Below are 19,201 nucleotides of genomic sequence, written 5' to 3' on the forward strand. Positions count from 1 at the left end.
AGCTTCTTTAAATACACTGTTAGAAAAAAAATAAAGGGAACACAAAGTATAAGACACCCTAGATCTGAATGAATGAAATATTATTAAATTCTTTGTTCTTTACATAGTTAAATGTGCGGACAACAAAACCACACAAAAAATCTAATTTATCATCAACCCATGGAGGTCAGGATTTGGGGTCACACTCAAAACGAAAGAAGAAAAACACTACAGGCTGATCCAAATCTGATGTGATGTCCTGGTTCAGTAGTGGGTGTGGCCTGTATGACCCCCCCTAGCACCTGATGAGGTGTCAGATGGTCTCCTGAGGGATCTCCTCCCAGACCTTCACTAACGCATCCACCAACTCCCGGACAGTCTGTGGTGCAACATGACGTCCCAGATTAGCTCAGTCGGATTCAGGTCTGGGAAACGGGCGGGTCCAGTCCATAGCATCAATGCCTTCATCTTGCAGGAACTGCTGACACTCCAGCCACATGCGTTAGGAGGAACCCAGGGCCAACCGCACCAGCATGGTCTCACAAGGGGGTCTGAGGATCTCATCTTGGTACCCAATGGCAGTCAGCCACCCAACACCCATCTCCGTCAGATTGTTGCCCTCCTACGGCCTCCTCCGTGTCTCCTGATCTGCTGGCCTGTCTCCTGGTAGCGCCTCCATGCTCTGGACACTATGCTGACAGACACAGCAAACCCTCTTGCCACAGCTCGTATTGATGTGCCACCCTGGATGAGCTGCATACCTGAGCCGCTTGTGTGGGTTCTAGACTCCGTCTCGTTCTACCACTAGAGTGAAAGCACCGCCAGCGTTCAAAAGCGACCAAAACATCAGGCAGTAAGTAAAGGAACTGAGAAGTGGTCCGTGGTCCCCACCAGCACAACCGCGCCTTTATTGGGGATCTCTGGCTAATTGTCTATAATTCCCACTTGTTCTCCATTTCGTTTGCACCACAGCATGTAAAATTGACCGTCAGCGTTGCTTCCTCAGTGGACAGTTTGATCGACTTGGAGTTAAATTGGGATGTTTAAGTGTTCCCTTTATTTTTTTTTTGAGTAGTGTATTTCTGAACGTGAACTGACGAGTTTGTTCTATATCAAATGAGAGAGAGAGAGAGAATATCGTACCGCAAACACAGCGCACACACATGACAGTTGGACTTGATTACATAGTCATCTCACTTCTGGAGCGATCACGTCGACGCCCGCTTCCAGACGCTCAGCAGCCACGGAGAGACGAAGTGGGGGGAGAACAGCCCCCCAGGCCGCCCCGCCCCGCGTAGCACCGCGTGAGTTGATCTTAAAGGGTCAGAGTTGATGTGTTGGGGCAGCGCGACCTCTAGAGGCTGGTTTGACCTCTGCTGATCAGTAGAACAGGGCAGTCCGTGTGGTTTCTTAAGTCTCCTCGATCACTGAGATGTTGGGAGCAGCAGGTCCATGACAACAACATCTCCACTGTCCAACGGTACAGAGTATAAAAAGCAGAAGACGATGATGAGGAAGAGGAGACTGGCTTGATTGGCTCGGTCACTCGGGTTTGGGAACTTCGTGTTTAGGCTGAGAGGGCTCCTCAGGGGCGGGATGAGGACTGGGAGGCGGAGCCTCGTCCTGATTGGCTGCTTCGGGGGCCTGAGACTCTGCTTTGGTGGGAGGTCCTGGAGTTTGGGTGGGGTTGATTGGTGCCATGATGATAGGAGGAGGCTGAGGGAGGCAGAAGACCTGAGTCAGCGCAGAAAAAGTCAACCAGGAGAAAAGCAGCAGCAGCAGCAGCCATGCTCGGTACGAACGTCTGCAGGACGTCACCCAGGGACACTTTCCCGGCTCTTTACAACAAAGAACGGCCCACGCATTATGATCAATCATCAGAACGCTGGAATTAAAGCGCTGATAATCTGCGTGCTGGTAGTGGGCGTGGTCACGTGGGTGATGCCCGCACCTGGGCGTGTGATGTATCTTCTGGGTGTCAGAAATTATAACACACCAACAAAAAGGTCTCCTTCTCTTCAACATACAGATAACCAGCAAGCAGACACTTCCTGTTTCGTTCTAGTTATTTATGTAAATCCAAGAGACAGAAATGGCGTGACGTTGATGAGCGTGCTACGTCTTATTACAGCTCTGATGTCACTAACACTGTGAGGGACTGAGATCGGCGTGCCGTGGCATGACACGACGGCTCCGTTAACATAAAGTCAACTTCAAATGCTGCTGGCTGTGTGTTTCACGCTCAAAAATTGCCAAATTGGGATATCGGCAATACAGCAAACAGCTGATTCCTGCTGAGTGGAGAGAGAGTGTGTGTGTGTGTGTGTGTGGTGGCTGCGACGCTCCCAGCTCATCGTACGGCCGATAAGAGCCATCAGGGCAGAAAAGTGACTGGAGCAGCAATTTATGTTATATAGGACAGTAGTGGCATACTGGGGTCGACACTCACCTGTGACCAGGAGACCAAAAACTCACAGGTTCAAACCCCACTTACTACCATCGTGTCCCTGAGCAGGATGCTTAATCTTAATGCACTGTCTCCAGGGGGACAGTCCCTGTCACTACTGACTGTAAGGCGCTGTGGATAAGGGCGTCTGGTAAACGCTTTAAAAAGAGGAGGATGACCAAGCATTGCGTGATTGCATCTGTTGCGTCCTCGCCGTTATTATTCCATACGCGTAAACCGAAACCCCGGATTATCCCTGTCGTGGAACCAGGAGAGACCTGAGCGATCGGCCAATCAGAACAGAGGCTCATGCAATAACTTGTTTTTAAGGGCCGTGGTATAGGAAACAGTGACATTTTTGCCATCTCCGGCTACATTTGGCTGAGCCAACATGGAAATGATACGTGGAGGTACAGCGCAGAAGCACCCGCATCCCCCACCTCAGGCAGACAACATCTAATGAGTGTGTGGGTGGGTGTGTGCGGCGTGTGGTGGTCAACTCAACTTTTTAATTTTAGTTACTGTTAAAAACACTAGCAGCTTCCCAACCGCAGGCACTCATATCAAACTGGTATTCACCACAAATCCACTTCCTGTCCAGAACAAAGGCAACTCCTTGCGCCACAGCGCCACCGCCAGGCTGGTGAGGAGAGTGCAAGGCACCAGGTACAGAAGGGCGGGCTGGCCCATCTCCATCAGAGCCAGAGCCACGAACGTGATGAGCAGGCCGATGCCGTAACCTGCGGAGAACAAAGTTCCTATTCGTGGCCCGTGTCAGATAGAACGTCATGAAAAAATGAACAAGTCAGGAGAGAACTTACCTATAGTGCAGGCCACAAAATAGATCCGGGACGACTGCATGAGAATGTCAAACCTATGACAATAGGCTACGAGCAGGCCTGAGCGGCGGGCAGAGAAACATGCGTTCACTTACAATCAAGGACACACACGGCGGATATCAGGAGGGTGCACAACCCTGTGAAAATGTCAGGTCTTTGTTGTGGAAATTATTTTTTAAAAAGACGAGGAATTTCACCTTTCGATACGACAATGACCCCAAGCGAACATCCAAATCAGCAAAAAAAGAACATGGCCCTGACCTAAATCTGTGGGGTGACCTGAAGAGGGCCGTGCACAAGAAGTGCCCTCACAACCTGATCAAGATGTGATCAAGTCAAGATGTGCCATGCTGATGGACTCGGAATGCTGTAATTAAATCAAAGAGTGCTTCCACAAAATATTGCTTAAAGGGTCTGCACACTTATGCAGATTATTGTAGCTTTGTTTTCAGTTTAATTGTTCAGGTTATAGGTGGGAAATTCCTATGTAAATCACAAGCTGCCATTTTTACCAGGGTGTGTACACTTAATATCCACCGTACGTTGATTCCAATGAATTTCGAAAATCAAATTAAATCTCTTGTAACCTGGAACTAGGATGTCCCCAAAACCAAGCAAAGAGAAGGGCCGGTCACACAGGGCCAGAGGTGACGAGTTGAGTCGGGGGACTTTGAGAACCATCGGCAGCTGTTGAGAAGAACAGAGACACGGGAGAGTCTTGTCAGTACCCAGGGTGGAATATCTGTCCTTGCAGGTCTCTAAACCAAAACCGAAATGGCCTATGGGCGAAATGGCCTAAATAAATTGTCATATATAGTGTATCATGACAGAGCTTAAAATTTCTCGATACCCTGAAATAACGTTGGCACATTATTACATAAAATACATTTAAAAAAAAGTTTTTTTTGGGGCTTTCACTTCTCTCCACTATTAAACTTGTAGGCTGTTAAATTTCGAACTTTGAGTTATTGGTAACGTCCATATTTGAGATATTAAAATAGGGGGTGGAGCAGAGAGAAAAGCACTGTGTGGTTCTGACAGTCTCTGTGTTAAATAAGGTGCTCTACTTAAATGTGGTCTGTCCAAGTACTTGCATTGCACCCAAAATAGTATTTGAAAATAAAACATGAACAAAAATGACCTTCTCATGGGTGGAGGAATTTGTTGGACCAGCCGCTACCTCTACCATGATACTTTCCCCACTCTGTCAATAGAGAGATTTACACAAACACAGGTTAAAAATAAGCGTTTGCAAAAAGTGCTCAAGACAGCATGCACATTACGATATATATACCCATACCTTGGTAAAGAAAGGTGTTATGAACACAAAGAAAACGTCATAGACAAACAGGACCACCAACAGTAACGTGCAAGCCTGGGGAAGAAAGACATGAAAATAGCAAGTTTAGAAATGATGCTTACATTCAGAGTAGAACTCCGCAGTATAAACCGTATGCGATATAAATTTGGCCAACGGCAGAGATTTGGATTACACCAGAATACCGCAGAAATATCCGCTCCTCACAAAAACCACGCCTACTTGCCGCACAAGGCATCGGCAGACCCAATAAATTAAATTAAACAAGCCTTCAAGTAATTATGATTTAAAAAAAAATAAAATAAAATAAAATCCTTGGAATCCTGTATAGACTGCATGATAAAATATGAACAAGCAGAGTGTTATTTAAAGATTTTCTGACAATATTTTTTATATAAATCACTCGCATCATACAAATACTTTCTATTTCACTGTCTTATAGGTGTGACAGAAAAGTAAAGTGAAGTGAAGCAGCACAGCACACGGTGCACACAGTGAAATTTGTCCTCTGTATTTAACCATCACCCTGAGTGAGCAGTGGGCAGCCATGAGAGGCGCCCGGGGAGCAGTGTGTGGGGACGGTGCTTTGCTCAGTCGGATCGGGATTCGAACCGGCAACCTTCTGATTATGGGGCCGCTTCCTTGGCCGCTTCCTTAACCGCTAGGCCACCACCGCCCCACTTTCCACTTTCAGTAGAAATTGGCCAGATATTATCTGGTATACGGTTATGCTATATGTTGCTTTACCTGTAAAAAGTTTATTGTACAACTTTCTGCTGCAGTGCCTGTGCTATGGACACGTTACCCTTTCAAAAAACGTTACATTTAAATTTACTTATTTTACTAATTATATAGCGGAATATATAGTCTATGGTTCAATTTATATCGCAATATGATTTTATGCCATATCGCACAGCCCTAATTCAGGCTATTTTAAAACCTACACAGAGTGAGAAACACACCTTGAATGTTGGCAGTCTGATTGTCTTCAGCATGTAGAGACAGAAGGCGATTCCCAGGGCATCCTGCAGCACCCACGCCCACCTGGAAAACACCATGGACGTCTGTGAACAAGGCACAGCGTCTACCAGTCCAATCCAATCCAGAGCATTTTATACAACCACTCCAGCCCACTAGACAAAAGACAAATTAAATACTTGAGACAAATAAGAACAGCCATAATATATATATATATATATTCAAAAATACAATACAATAAAGTAAACATCTCATGGTGAGTCAAAGGCCTGAAGAGGAGATTTAAAAGCAGGCAGCGGGGAGGCCTGTCAAACGTACAAAGGCATATAGACCGTTCCAGAAGTTACGGTCCCCTCTAAGCATAGTTTTAGGCTGATCAAGTGATCTTGGTTCTACTCACTGGTCCTCGTTGCGGAACACACACCAGGTGGCGCTAACCCCGATACAGAAGAGCGAGAGGAGCAGCATGCGCACCTGAGGCCGCTTGTGGCAGTATGGCAGGTTGTTTTCAGGAATCCTGAGAAAAGAAACCCGGATGAGTTTATTCGGCACACGGGGAAAAACCCGCACAGAAAAAAAGAATTTTTTTTTTTTTTTTTAACCAGCCCTACCTGCACGCTCCAAAAGGGATTCTGCGCACAAAGGGCCACAGGCAGCTGTGGAGGCTGACAGATGAGGCCAAACAGAACGTCCCAATGATCACGTACACTGCAGAGAGACGGAGGGAGAGAGGGAAAGAGAGAGAGAGAGAGAGAGATTGGGTAAGGAGACTCTTCATCCAGGTGCTCATCTCCATTAACATCAAACCGACGCTGTGTGACGAAGACGAAGAGTCAACTGAGTACCCAGGTGGTCGTAGAAGTAGTACAGGAGCACCAGCATCGTGCAGCACATGACCACGAACACGCAGATCATGATGGGTGTCACGTCCACAGTCTCCTCGTCCTGCTTCTCCGCACTGTCGTCCCTCTTGTGTTTCATGTAGCGCCTTAACAAGACAGAACATTAATACACAAAACGGCAACAAATATCACAAAATCTGCTGAATTAGGGTGGAAAAAAACATATGGTAACACATGGCGACAAGAAATGATGCAACGAATTCTATAATCGATTAGTTGCGTCGTGTAACGCGGAGACATTAGTTTTTTTTTTTTTTTAAAAACACTTTAGTTGAGTGCGGAGCGCAGAGAACACACTCGGTCTCTCTCTCCGCACTGATGTCTGCAGAGTTTGGCGCCTCATAGACTGGGCGGAGCAAAAAAAAAAAAAAAGGCTGCATTTTATGCTAAAAACACCCGTTTTTAGCATAAATGCATGCTGTTTCTAACGCCTGTTGCCTGATGCCGCCAATGGAAGCAGGCAGCAAGCAGCGCCCGCTCTGTTCAGGAGTGACGCGTGGTCTGTTCTAGCAGACGTCTGGTTGGGCCCGCCCATTTCTCCCCCTACAACCCGGGGGACAACAGTACGGCGAGCTGGAGAGGACAGGTGAGGTGAAGTGAGGTGCCTGTAGTCTGTATTTCACAGCGGTCTCCAAATTATTTGGAAGCGCATAATGACCTGAGTGGCTGTTTGAAAGTGGATTTTTTGCGGGATTCATTTGCATGTGTACGGTCCAGTTAAAGCTGTGACATTCTTGAATAATTTTTAGCACCCTCAGTGATGTCCACAGCCAAGTGAGGAACAAACACATTTCATTGTGCGAGAGTTTGTGCGTCTGCAGTGCAGTGAAGAGAACTAGTTCCGGCATTCAAATAAATCCTGTTAAATCCTGATTTGTATTGTTCTTGATCCAATTTTTTTTATAATTATTTATTGTTCTGGCAGCTCAGGTGGCACTTCAATTACCAAAAAAAAAAAAAAAAGTATATATTTGGCAGAGGTAAAGCATACATGTGTGTTTTTGTGTTTTATTATTACTATAACAGCTCAAGAAGCATGTTTGTGCACTTTCTAAAGATTTTAGTTCGTTTTTGAATAAAATCATGATATGCTTTTCTTGTTTTGTATTTTTTTTTCTCCAATTCTCTGATTAATAATAATAATAAAAAAAAATTACAGATCATTTAAATAGTCGTTAGTAATAGTCGCAGCCCTAATGAAGACATCAAAGCAAAATGTCTTCATGTCCCCTGACATCCCCTGTGTACAGGGGGTATTAGGAGTGTAGAGAATGGAGTGTACAAGCTGAGTGGATTCACATCTCTGCTTAGAGCTGCTGTCCACTTGCGAATGGCCAGGACAGAACAAGACCGTCACGTACTTTTTGATGTCCCTGCTGCCTGCCCAGTAGCCGCCGATGGCCACAGTGCCCACCGCCATCAAGAAGATGATCACCATGTTGTAGTCCAGCGCCGGCTCGTTTGGGGCATACATGGCCACCTCTCTCCCTTCTCCGAACGTCTGCAGACGCAGGCAAATGACTTTATTACTCACAGTGTGACATTTAAACCCTGCAACGTTCCAAATGGCAGAAGAAAGGGCTCACCTTGCTGATGTCCAGCATGTCGGTGTAGCTGAGCAGAGCGACCGGAATGTCAATCTCCTCGTACTGAGTCTTGTTTCCAGCTGGAGGGGTCTGCGATACGTTCAGTAAAAATCAGTCTGGAGTATGAAGCGCTGAAATGGGAAACGGCCGCTTTGACTCACCAGCTTGTCCTTGCTGACTATGAGGATACCCCGAGCACCGTTGATCTGTGCGAGCCTGACCTTCTCATAGAAGGTGCAGTTGCCCCTCAGTACCATGGGGATGCGGTTGGGGAAGCCGCCATCGGGCACCTCCGACGGGGAGCAGAGCACCGAGGCGGTCAGATCGAAGGTCTGGATTCGAGACTGAGGACAGACGGCAGGTAGACGTCAAGCGCAAGCTCAATAAGCGGAGACACCAGACGGACCCCGTGCACAGACTCACCGCTTTTTTGAGGTCTTGGGGTAAACGTGCCCACTGGGAGTTGAAAAATATACAGTAATCCTTTCCCCTGACCTTTCCCTTCTCACTGAAGTGCGCCATGCCGTATTCGCCAAGAGCCTGACGGAAATACGAAAAGAGCCGGCCACGAGAGATTAAACATTATGCACAGTCAACTTCAACACATCACGTTCACTCAGGGTGGCAAAAAATAAAGAAATAAAAACACCGGGATTCTTTGACACCATTTGCCTACCATCCTAGCGAACTGAATGTATTTGCATATTGGCTAAACTCACCCCATACGGATTCTGTGCAAAACCTTAATTTACATTTACAGCATTTACCAGATGCTCTTATCCAGAGCAACTTACAATTAGTATTTACAGGGACGGTCCACCGCTGGAGCAAGTTAGGGTTAAGTGTCTTGCTCAGGGACACAATGGCAGTAAGTGGGATTTGAACCTGGGTCTTCTGGTTCATAGGCGAGTGTGTCACCCACTAGGCTACTAGCACACTACGTGAATATATTTGTGCCTTAAGGGGCTGCCAATAAATTACTGCAAGATGTGCAACACGTTCTTTTTGAGGCCATTCCTCAAATACAAACATTCTGAAATATTCCAGGGGTGCGAACCAAATGGGCGTAAAAGGGCAACGCTGTAAACTATAATCTCCTACAGTCAAAAGTCTACGGATGGAGAACAAAACTGTATTACAATACAGTAAAGAATCCCTTTCTCTACACACATCACGTCACTGTTTCATGAAAAGAAGGAAATTCTGCAATAAATGCTTTACTTGATCAATATTGGACATACAGGGGTTATCAAAGGAAAGCCATTGATAACTGAGTAATGTGGGATTTTTTTTTAATGAAATCAACACAAAATTAGATTAAAATATGGTATTATTTTTTTGAGGGGGGGTATGCTCTTCCCTTAAGTTGGCAAAATGTCACATACACCCGAACAATTCTCACCCCTTGTACCGCTTTTGTTTATTTTCTGCAATGCTGTTTTTTTTTTTTATCAAGTATTCTTTTTATGAATACTGATTTTGTTCGCTTTTAACCCTCAAACACACATGAGAACTACTTCCCACGTTTGTAGTTTCACGATGCGCAGCACGGAACGTTCCGAGCGCAGCCCGGCGACCGTGTGGGCCGTGAGGCAAGCCGGTCTCAGCGCCCTCAGTCGGCGGAGCTTCGCGCTAGCATAGCACGCTAACACACAGGCACAGGTAGTTCGCTAGCATCCCGGCTAACGCGCGTCAAAGGGCCTCCCGCCGACTCCAGCCACCGCATCTCCTCTCGGTTCCGACTCCGCCGACCTCACCTGTTCAAGCCACCAGGCCGCCCAGAGCAGCCACGTCGCGACCCTCATGGCGCCGGACTGTTTTTGTTGCCCCCCCTCTCCACCGCACTGCCTCACAGCGAGCCCACCAGCTGTTCCACGCCACGCCCCGCCCATTCTCTGCAGCACTCATCTGATAGGCGCGTGGCGAGGCGGGGCTAAGGTTCTCGTATCGGGATTGGCTAATCTTCCCGTCGATAAACTCTGCACAGGCTGCGGGTTATTTTTTTGGTTTTGCGTTTACCTCCCGTCGGAATTCTTCTCTGGGAGAGAAGCTTGTTGGAATTCTGAATCATTTTGCTTTTCGGGGAAAATACATTTAGATTGGAAAAAAAAGTAACTGTTCTCAGTAACTGTTCACCGAATTTACAGTTATAAAGAAAATGATAATTGAACATCGTCTTTCCATCTTATAGTGCGGATAACACATTTTAATGTTTAATGCAAATGAAAGAAGTATTTAAAAATGGACAACAGGATATTTATTCATGCCATTTTCGTCAATTCACAGTGGCAAATTAACGTGATTAACCTAATGTATTTAAAATGTATATATTTTCACTTTTATCAACTGCAAAGCGGATTGTTTATTGTTAGATTTGATAGTTTATAGGTATATGATAAGTAAAGGGGAAGAAACGGTTCATATCTGAGAAGAAGTGAACGCTGTGATCATGTCTGTACCCGCGTTTCAGCAGACTCACATCACCGAAACCCGACACCCATATTCCCAAAAAACATTTTATCCAACTAAACAAAAACACGTGGATATTTAAAACGGCGACTTGAGCCTGAGAAGCGGAGTTGTTTTAACGACTTTGACTACTCTGGTGGACACGCCCCGTCGCAGTGACGTCGACGTGACGTCACCGCACCGCAGCGCCGTCAGCAATGGCAGCAGCCGAAATATAACCGCAAGCGCAGGCGACGAACGGTGAGTTTTCGGCCCCTCTTTCTTACCTCGAACGTCCGTGACGGTGGCCGCGAACGCGTCTGCTCCGCGGCGCGGCGTCAAAGATGATGGACGTTAACGCGAGAGCTGGACGAGTGTCGTTTTTTTTTTGGAATGCTAATATTCCAGCTAGGAGAGTTAGCCCGAGTACTCGGTTCGGAATCACCGATACTGATTTAATGACTCAAAACGTCGACTTCAGGTCCCTTTTTTCATTCAACTAGATGTCGTTGTCGTACGATTTCCTTCTGTCGAGGATGAAACGTTAGAGAAACGTTCTGCTGCGGATGTTGGTGGCGAGATGACGTAGCTGCATTGGAATCACACACACATTACATCAGTTGGTCAGGCCACCATTAGACCCTCTTAGTCTAACCTGTGACTAAAGTTTGACCCAAGTTGGTCACTTGAACCTTTATTATAATTTGGGCGGCAAGGGCGGGTAAGGAAACTGACCCGTAATATGAAGGCTGCGGGTTCGAATCCCGAACCGCCGAGGTGCCACTGAGGTCCCCACACACTGCTCACCAAGGGTGACGGTTAAATGCAGAGGACACGTTTCACCGTATGCCGTGCCTCACAATGCTCCACAATGACAATCACTTCACTTTCACAATTTCAGATGATTGTTAATAATCGGATGTGACCCGGAGGAGTCCTGCACTCTCGCTTGACTGGTCAAGAGACCAATTAGGCAATTTTGTTCAGGATTTAATAAAGTTCTCTGATTCTGATTGGCGTTCTCCTTTTTTCAATGTATTAAGTTAATTCGATTCACATTTACCTCATTTATCAGACACACTTATTCAGAGCGATAAGTGAAGTATTTGCTTTCTTGTGAAGTAATCAGTTCTGTTTCTCTAGGACTCAAAATCATTAATACAATCATTTTATTGACTCTGTTGTAGTTTTTCTTGCATAAATCTGACCATAACAAAGTTACAAGTTAGTCTAAGCATTCTTTAAGTATTCTCTGATTTGATTGTAAAAAGTGTGAAACATGTACCAGGACTAAATGTTATTTCAATGTGCTATATATATTTATTGAATCAAATTATTGGTTCTGACGATAATTTAATCCCTGACAATATTTCTTTTGGCTCTAAAATATTGTGAAAATCTATTTAATTTTTTGACTAACCTAATTATTGAAAAAATATCATGAAGATGATGTTGTTTTCAGTGGGAACCTTTGTAAGGTTTTTGGGCGAAATGAATTCTGAATGAAATCTATAGACTTCTGTAATCAATTATCTGTACATTTTCTTACAGAATCAGAAGAAAAGTTTAGTTGAGTTTCTTTTTTTATTATTATTTGCTTATTATTACAGCATTCTTTACCATCCAGCAAACCATGGCGGGCTTCAGGCAGGAGGATGTTGACCTGTTTTACGAAATGGGAGAGGAGTTGGGCAGGTAGGATTTGAGTCGTTTACCTTTTCTGGTTAAATCAAGTACAAGAACTGATGCCATCCATTATAGCAACAAAATATATAGATATGTGCATATTCTGCTTGATATTGATATTACCGTCAATTTTATACACTCCACTGCAGTCCACATACATTCTGAACATTCAGCATACGTTGTGAAATCTCAGGGAAGATGAAGAGCCCGAGACGGCGGATCCTTCCGTAAAACGGCACGTCACAAGCAGACGGTGCTTATTCATGGCCGCGGTTGTACGTTCGATGGCGCGATGCCCACGTAGTCCACTATTTCAACTCTGTTATCACGTGGTCCACGTTCAGCCCTGTGGAATCCAACTTTCCGTGTTTAGAGAAGGAGTGACGCATAATCTTGCACTGGACCGAGGCCTGACTTCCTACCTATATATGGAAGCGCGGCTCTGCAGCATGACATCACTGCTCCACAATGCGCCGCTTGCCTGCCTCGCGGCCCGCCGCTCTGTGGATATGAGCTGCGCGACAGGGCAGGAATGTTTTTCCACCGACCAAAGAAAGACAGAAAGCAAGCAAATAAACCTGAAATTTCTCACTTTCGTTAGAGAGTGAAGGATGCAAAGATGAATTTGCCTTTAGAAAAAGTTGTTAGTCTGTGTGACTGTTTTCCTTTTTTTTTTTTTTTTGCATTTGTTCTTCATATGAGTGCTACTGTTCGTCTCAGCACTTTTTACACAGCAGGGACCGCGCTGTATATTATTCATTCCTACGTCACTTCATTTATTTTATTTTGTGGGTTATTATATAGAAACAATAAACATTAGAAAAACCGATGCCAGTTTGCATTCTATCAGAGTGTTTTGCTTCGACATAAATCAGGCTTTCAAGACTCACGAGAGATTTATTGTCAGTACCGCATTATACACAGTATACGGTGTATTGAAATACTGTCTTGCACAGACCTTTTCCAGATGTGCTGTTTGGATCTACAGCGTCCACTTTTTTAGGTGCCTTGTTCTACACACGTCACCTGCAACTTTGTGTTAAATGTCTTTATATATATATATATATATGTGTGTGTGTGTGTGTGTGTGTGTGTGTGTGTGTGTGTTAAATGTTAAATATATGTGTTAAATGTCTCTCTCTCTATATATATATATATATAGAGAGAGAGAGACATTTAACACAAAGTTATATATATATACACACACACACACACACAGACATTTAACACCAGGTGTGTGTGTGTATTTGTGTATATATATATATATATAATTTTACACCTTGTGTTTAGATGCAAACTCTACCCAGTAGGGGGCAGTATTTCACAAATCACGGCTCTCCCATTGTTGTCCCCCCCCAGTGGCCAGTTTGCCATTGTGCGCAAGTGCAAGGAGAAGAGCAGCGGGTGTGAATATGCGGCCAAGTTCATCAAGAAGCGGCGCCTGTCGTCCAGCCGGCGCGGCGTGAGCCGCGAGGAAATCGAGCGCGAGGTGAACATCCTGCGGGAGATCCAGCACAGCAACATCATCACGCTGCACGACATCTTCGAGAACAAGACCGACGTGATCATCATCCTGGAGCTGGTGTCGGGCGGTGAGCTCTTTGACTTCCTGGCGGAGAAAGAGTCGCTGACCGAGGAGGAGGCCACGCAGTTCCTCAAGCAGATCTTGGACGGCGTTCAGTACCTCCACTCCAAACGCATCGCCCACTTCGACCTGAAGGTCGGCCCAGCGCCGTTCCACAGCCGCCCTCGGTCGGTGTCCGTTACAAACTCGCCACTCACCACTTGACCTTTGCCTTGCAGCCCGAGAACATAATGCTGCTGGACAAAAATGTCCCTAATCCCAGAATCAAACTGATCGACTTTGGCATCGCACATCAGATCAAGGATGGAAACGAGTTCAAGAACATCTTTGGAACGCCAGAATTTGTTGGTGCGTTCACTTTTTTTCTTCTCTTCTTTTTTTTTTTTTTGCATTTCAAGAGAAACCTTGTTTGAAACGCGGGAATTTCTTCTTTTTCCCAACAGCGCCGGAAATAGTGAACTATGAACCTCTTGGTCTTGAAGCAGATATGTGGTAAGACACAATAAGGTCCTAGATATTCCCAGAAATCTCCTACTAGCATCGGACCTTCTAACATTACAATGATATCTTTTAATCTGTGAAGATTCTCAGTCATCCAGGTGAATTTGTCTGAAAGTTGAGTCGTGGCAACTGGACTCTCTTGTCTTTAAGGTAGAGACTTAAAGAACGTCTCTACATTATAGAAAGAAAGTCCAGTTGCCACGACTCAACTTTCATTTACATTTACAGCATTTACCAGACGCCCTTATCCAGAGCGACTTACAATCAGTAGTTACAGGGACAGTCCCCCCCATCCCGGGGGACGCTCATGGTTAAGTGTCTTGCTCAGGGACACAATGTTAGTAAGTGGGATTCGAACCCGGGTCTTCTGGTTCATAGGCGAGTGTGTTACCCACTAGGCTACTACCACCCTTAGTGGGTAGCACACTCGCCTATGAACCAGAAGACCCGGGTTCGAATCCCGCTTACTACCATTGTGTCCCTGAGCAAGACACTTAACCCTGAGTGTCTCCAGGGGGGGACTGTCCCTGTAAATACTGATTGTAAGTCGCTCTGGATAAGGGCATCTGGTAAATGCCGTAAATGTAAATGTAGGCTACTACCACCCTACCACTTTCAGACAATATCTTTTCATTAATTTAAACTGTCCTCATGTCCTATTCAAACCAATTTCATGTAATTAGTTTACATGGGCGATTAACTCTTGGTTATTCTTCCCTTCTCTAGGAGTATTGGCGTCATCACGTATATCCTGTAAGTGCCCTTTTGAGTGGTTGTGGTCGGGTAGGGCGTGGCCTGTCAGATGTCACACGGGTCCCTTTTTTTTTTTGCAGGCTCAGTGGGGCGTCGCCGTTCCTCGGTGAGACCAAACAGGAGACGCTGACCAACATCTCGGCTGTGAATTACGACTTCGACGAGGAGTATTTCAGCAATACCAGCGAGCTGGCCAAGGACTTCATTCGGAGGCTGCTGGTCAAGGACCCCAAGTGAGTGCCGGCTCTCCGTCCGGACTCATTAGCACCTCCCTAAAAAATCCGGCTCCGTTGCTTTTCTGGCCGTGTTCTAGTTTGTCTGGTTAGCTTTTTTTTTTTTTTTTTCTGCAGAAAGAGAATGACAATAGACGATAGCCTTCAGCATCCATGGATCAAGGTAAAGAATCATGCCACAGACGTGTCATGTCATTAGAATTTTTATAATTTGGATTTTGCCGACCGCCCTCTCCTTTTAGGTCATCAAGAGACGCAACGTCCGCAAAGAGGAGGAAACTGGCCGTAAGCCGGAGCGCCGGCGGCTGAAGACCACGCGCCTGAAGGAGTACACCATCAAATCCCACTCCAGCATGCCCCCCAACAACACCTACGTCAACTTCGAGCGCTTTTCCAAGGTGCTGGAGGAGATCGCAGCTGCTGAGGAGGGCCTGAAGGAGCTGGAGCACAACCAGCAGTCCTGCCGGGAGGACGTGGCGGCGCTGCTCTCCATCTACGAGGAGAAGGAAGGCTGGTACAAGGAGGAGAACGAGAGCGTGGCCCGCGACCTGGGCCAGATCCGGCAGGACCTCCAGCGCGCCCAGGCCCAGCGGCGGCAGAGCCAGGAGGACGCCCGCGCCGCCATGCTGGCCGCCAGCTCCCTCAAGCGCAAGTTCGGCCGCCTGGAGAACCGCTACGAGGCGCTGGCCGAGCAGGTGGCGTCCGAGGTGCGCTGGGTGGAGGAGCTGGTGCGCTCCATCTCCCTGGAGAAGGAGGGCCACGGCACGGGCATGGCCTGATCTCAAACGTCCACGCATCGGCAAATATCCATACGAACTCCACCCGTATTCCAAAATTCACATATTTCGGTGGGGAGTTGACTTTACTTCTTAAAACTTTCCCCTCTCCATGTCGGTTCCAGAATAAATGAATTTGAAGTGTAAAAGTCACCCTCTTGAAAGGGACGGCGGTCAAAATGTGGCGCCGTAGCACCTTATGTCTGTAGAAAACGACCTCCTTCCAACTGGGCTCATTGTAGACGTTTGACGCGTCGCGTACCATTCCGGACCGTGGCATTTATAAAGCAGGGACAGAAACGTTTCACCCGGACCAAGTATCGTACGTCCTCGCGCCCTCTCTGTCCTCTGTTTCGCTGCTGCACCGCAGGCTTGTTTTAAAATGTTAAAACGTAAAAACCAAAATCCAGAGCTATATTCCCATCTTTAGTTTTTTACCGTGCTGGCCGTGCAGATAACGTACCGTATGTACTGTGCGCGGAATGGCCACGTACTGTCCTGTATTCCCCAAGATGCTGTGGCACTTGTCTTCCGCGAAGCCGAGAACCCCCGGGACGCACGCTCTTACCGATGCCAAATCCATATTTTCTGGCGCAGCCTTCGGCGTTTTTGCATCGAGCTTGACTGAGGCATTCCATTTTTGTTCACGTCTTCATTGCACACGGGTCAATGATTTGATGCGGGTTCCGGTGAAATAACTCCAGGAAATGCGTGTGCCTGTGGCATATAAAATGGCATTTAATGCTCTTATTATGGACAACGTGTAATAACTGGACCTTTGCCTGATTTATTAAATGATTTGACGTTGTATGCTTTCATCACATTGCCATTTTTGCTGTTATACCACAATTTTCTTTTTTGAAAAATGGATTAAAATGATTTTTTAAATTTTTTTTTCCCCATCGTGAAACAAAAGTATGCATGGAAGCCGTTTGCAAACTGAGTGGATGGACGGCAGGGTCCTTGACCCACGAATCATGTATGTTGCATATAAGGCCATGTGCAACTTTTGCACTTAAAAGGTGAACTATAGCAGAGTTACTGTAGAAATGTACTGTAGAAATACCCTAATAAAGGCATTTTACACTGAGACGACGTTTGTCCTGTTTTTTTTTTTTTCCACCCCAGTGCAAATAATTACTCTTTCGGTGCCCTCGTCCGCAGTGCCTCTCTGGAAAGAATTGTTTAGAGAGCGCTGGACTGGAATATGATGCACCGGGAGCGCTGGCATCCGACTGTCCTCGTCTTTCTGGTCCCGTAAGCAGATACACTGGGCACGTTTGTATATGCATAAGACAGAACACGTCCACTTTGGTTTTGGTGTTGTGTTTGGACGTCCCACACCCAGGCGGTATTTTGGACCATATGGGAATGTTTTTTTTTTTTCTTCTTCCCTCGGTACTTGGCACAGTCGCTGCGCTTTTCTGACCTCGGTGCAAGTCCCACCCTGCATGCCATTTCCTCAGCGGCGGCGAAGGAGCCCCGCCACTTCCAGCGCCCTCGTCGCCATGGCCAGGTCCAAGTCCTCGCGCAGCACCTGCAACTTCTTCCTGGCGTTCCTCGTCCTGTGGTCCACCATCTCGCTCATCGTCATTGTGGTGTGGGTCACCTGGCCTCAGCTGAAGAGCGTGGGCCAGTGCAAGGCGGCGCAGCAGGCCGTCGTCGAGAAGACCGAAGGAGCCAAGGTTGTGAGGGCGCAGGAGCGAGAGCTCCTCCAGAACCAGATCCGACTGGGCCAGGAGAACCGGACCAGGCTCCAGAATGAGCTGGCCGTCATCATGGCGACCCTGAGGGAAAGCCACGCGTCCCTTCTGGAGAGCCAACAGACCAACGTGAGTTCGCCTTCAGACGTCTTACGTTACAGAGAATGTGAAAATCGTTGATTACGTGTAGTTGGTAACATGTCCTGCGTTCACTGAAGGTGGCTTTGAAAGAGAACATGACCGCTTTGGAAAAGGAAATTGATTCCTGTCAAAGAATCCAGGAAACGCTGTCGGCTAAAGGCACCGAGCAGGAAGGTAGTGTGACCTACACCCCGCTTCCCGCCTTTCACTGATCAGCCGCCCAGAGATCCTTAAAAAAAAAAAACTTTCCTCCACTCATATAATCCTTTTCTACTCGCCAAACGGGCATAGAAGCTCTATTCCACCCCATATTTCTTCTGTAGTGTAAAATGTACAGGGTTTGATAATAAAGGGACCTCAACTTGACTGGGTGGTAGTAGCCTAGTGTGTAACACACTCGCCTGTGAACCAGAAGACCCAGGTTCAAATCCCACTTACTACCATCGTGTCCCTGAGCAGGACGCTTAACCCTGAGTGTCTCCAGGGGGGGACCGTCCCTGTAACTACTGACTGTAAATCGCTCTGGATAAGGGCGTCTGGTAAATGATGTAAATGTAAATGACTGTTACCCTGCATCACAGTGTTCCGTATGATTGTATCGGTAATGATTTCATCTGTAATGTGGTGTTATAGACTCGTGTGTCTTTGCCATGTGACCCCGTCGTTTTTTCCAGCTCACATCGACATGGGCCGGGCCAACCTGACATGGACCCTCCTCCAGCTGGACTCCTGTTTCGCGTCCAACAAGGCCGCCGTCGCCCACGAGGAGGCGACGAAGGTGCAGACCAGGGCCTGCCAGTCCGGCAACGCGCTGCTGCTGAAACAGCTGTGAGTGAAGGTCCCCCCTCCGCAGGCCGCAACCGCCGGGGTCGCAACTCACCGTGGCCCCAACTCACCGTGGCCCCAACTCACCGTGGCCCCCTTTTCTCTTTGTTCTGCAGGAACGCGTGCAAGACAGAGGGAGGCAGCCGCAGCCACTGATGCTTACGCTCCATCATCAGATTTACTCACCAGTCTTAAAATAACCTTTAATTCTACAGGAATCAACCACGGTCCCTGTTGGTGTGGGAAATATTTATATTAAAGTAAACAAAATCTCCAGTGATTGTAATTGTGGTGTTTTTTTTTTTTTTTTTTTTTTAAATACATTTATTTGGCATCTAACAGTGAAAAAATACAGTGGTGGAAAGGACTGTTTGTTGCATTTCTTTTAAAACGTCATGACACCAGAAAACAGACAAAACGAAAAGTGAAAGAATAGGAAATACGAGCAGCCTGTAAACTTTAAGTTTAAACTGAAACGTGTGAAGTGGTTCAGCTGCTCTGA

At 46.6% G+C, this 19,201-nt stretch overlaps 3 protein-coding genes across 4 annotated transcripts; 2 read left to right on the top strand and 1 right to left on the bottom strand.

Moving 5' to 3' along the window:
* Positions 1-63: 63 nt before the first annotated feature.
* sppl2 (signal peptide peptidase-like 2) lies at positions 64-9,919 on the bottom strand. Of its 2 annotated transcripts, none has more exons than XM_028976240.1 (15): positions 9,806-9,919; positions 8,472-8,588; positions 8,210-8,392; positions 8,049-8,138; positions 7,824-7,963; positions 6,406-6,548; positions 6,172-6,268; positions 5,961-6,077; positions 5,545-5,626; positions 4,565-4,639; positions 4,406-4,468; positions 3,852-3,951; positions 3,247-3,324; positions 3,005-3,165; positions 64-1,695 (listed from the first exon to the last, which is right to left on the bottom strand). In XM_028976240.1, exons 1-15 carry the CDS (start codon positions 9,851-9,853, stop codon positions 1,522-1,524), a joined length of 1,668 nt encoding a protein of 555 aa, XP_028832073.1. In that variant the 5' UTR covers positions 9,854-9,919; the 3' UTR covers positions 64-1,521. The 2 variants fall into 2 exon arrangements, 1 of the variants encoding a protein (XP_028832073.1); XR_003749491.1 differs by having other exon boundaries at positions 1,559-1,695; positions 2,931-3,165.
* Positions 9,920-10,672: 753 nt separating this feature from the next.
* dapk3 (death-associated protein kinase 3) lies at positions 10,673-17,122 on the top strand. The gene is made up of 9 exons (XM_028976846.1): positions 10,673-10,757; positions 12,107-12,191; positions 13,542-13,902; positions 13,986-14,115; positions 14,211-14,259; positions 14,995-15,021; positions 15,102-15,254; positions 15,372-15,417; positions 15,497-17,122. The coding sequence occupies exons 2-9, from the start codon at positions 12,130-12,132 to the stop codon at positions 16,031-16,033; spliced, it is 1,365 nt and encodes a 454-aa protein (XP_028832679.1). The 5' UTR covers positions 10,673-10,757; positions 12,107-12,129; the 3' UTR covers positions 16,034-17,122.
* Positions 17,123-17,501: 379 nt separating this feature from the next.
* Positions 17,502-18,963, top strand: LOC114789172 (uncharacterized). The gene is made up of 4 exons (XM_028978313.1): positions 17,502-17,862; positions 17,952-18,048; positions 18,549-18,702; positions 18,816-18,963. The coding sequence occupies exons 1-4, from the start codon at positions 17,539-17,541 to the stop codon at positions 18,853-18,855; spliced, it is 615 nt and encodes a 204-aa protein (XP_028834146.1). The 5' UTR covers positions 17,502-17,538; the 3' UTR covers positions 18,856-18,963.
* The last annotated feature ends 238 nt before the right edge of the window (positions 18,964-19,201 follow it).

The sequence above is a fragment of the Denticeps clupeoides genome, chromosome 4 (genome assembly GCF_900700375.1).
Source record: "Denticeps clupeoides chromosome 4, fDenClu1.1, whole genome shotgun sequence".
Lineage (NCBI taxonomy): Eukaryota > Metazoa > Chordata > Actinopteri > Clupeiformes > Denticipitidae > Denticeps > Denticeps clupeoides.

Bases quoted from the DNA above. Each gene is read 5' to 3' on its own strand.
- LOC114789172 (XM_028978313.1), top strand. From the start codon at position 17,539: ATGGCCAGGTCCAAGTCCTCGCGCAGCACCTGCAACTTCTTCCTGGCG. The intron at 17,863-17,951 runs GTGAGTTCGCCT...CGTTCACTGAAG, and splicing joins TGGAGAGCCAACAGACCAAC to GTGGCTTTGAAAGAGAACAT. The intron at 18,703-18,815 runs GTGAGTGAAGGT...TTTGTTCTGCAG, and splicing joins GCGCTGCTGCTGAAACAGCT to GAACGCGTGCAAGACAGAGG.
- dapk3 (XM_028976846.1), top strand. From the start codon at position 12,130: ATGGCGGGCTTCAGGCAGGAGGATGTTGACCTGTTTTACGAAATGGGA. The intron at 12,192-13,541 runs GTAGGATTTGAG...GTCCCCCCCCAG, and splicing joins ATGGGAGAGGAGTTGGGCAG to TGGCCAGTTTGCCATTGTGC. The intron at 13,903-13,985 runs GTCGGCCCAGCG...TTTGCCTTGCAG, and splicing joins TCGCCCACTTCGACCTGAAG to CCCGAGAACATAATGCTGCT.
- sppl2 (XM_028976240.1), bottom strand. From the start codon at position 9,853: ATGAGGGTCGCGACGTGGCTGCTCTGGGCGGCCTGGTGGCTTGAACAG. The intron at 6,269-6,405 runs GTACTCAGTTGA...GTCTCTCTGCAG, and splicing joins CTACTTCTACGACCACCTGG to TGTACGTGATCATTGGGACG. The intron at 5,627-5,960 runs GTGAGTAGAACC...GGTGTTTTCCAG, and splicing joins GTGTTCCGCAACGAGGACCA to GTGGGCGTGGGTGCTGCAGG.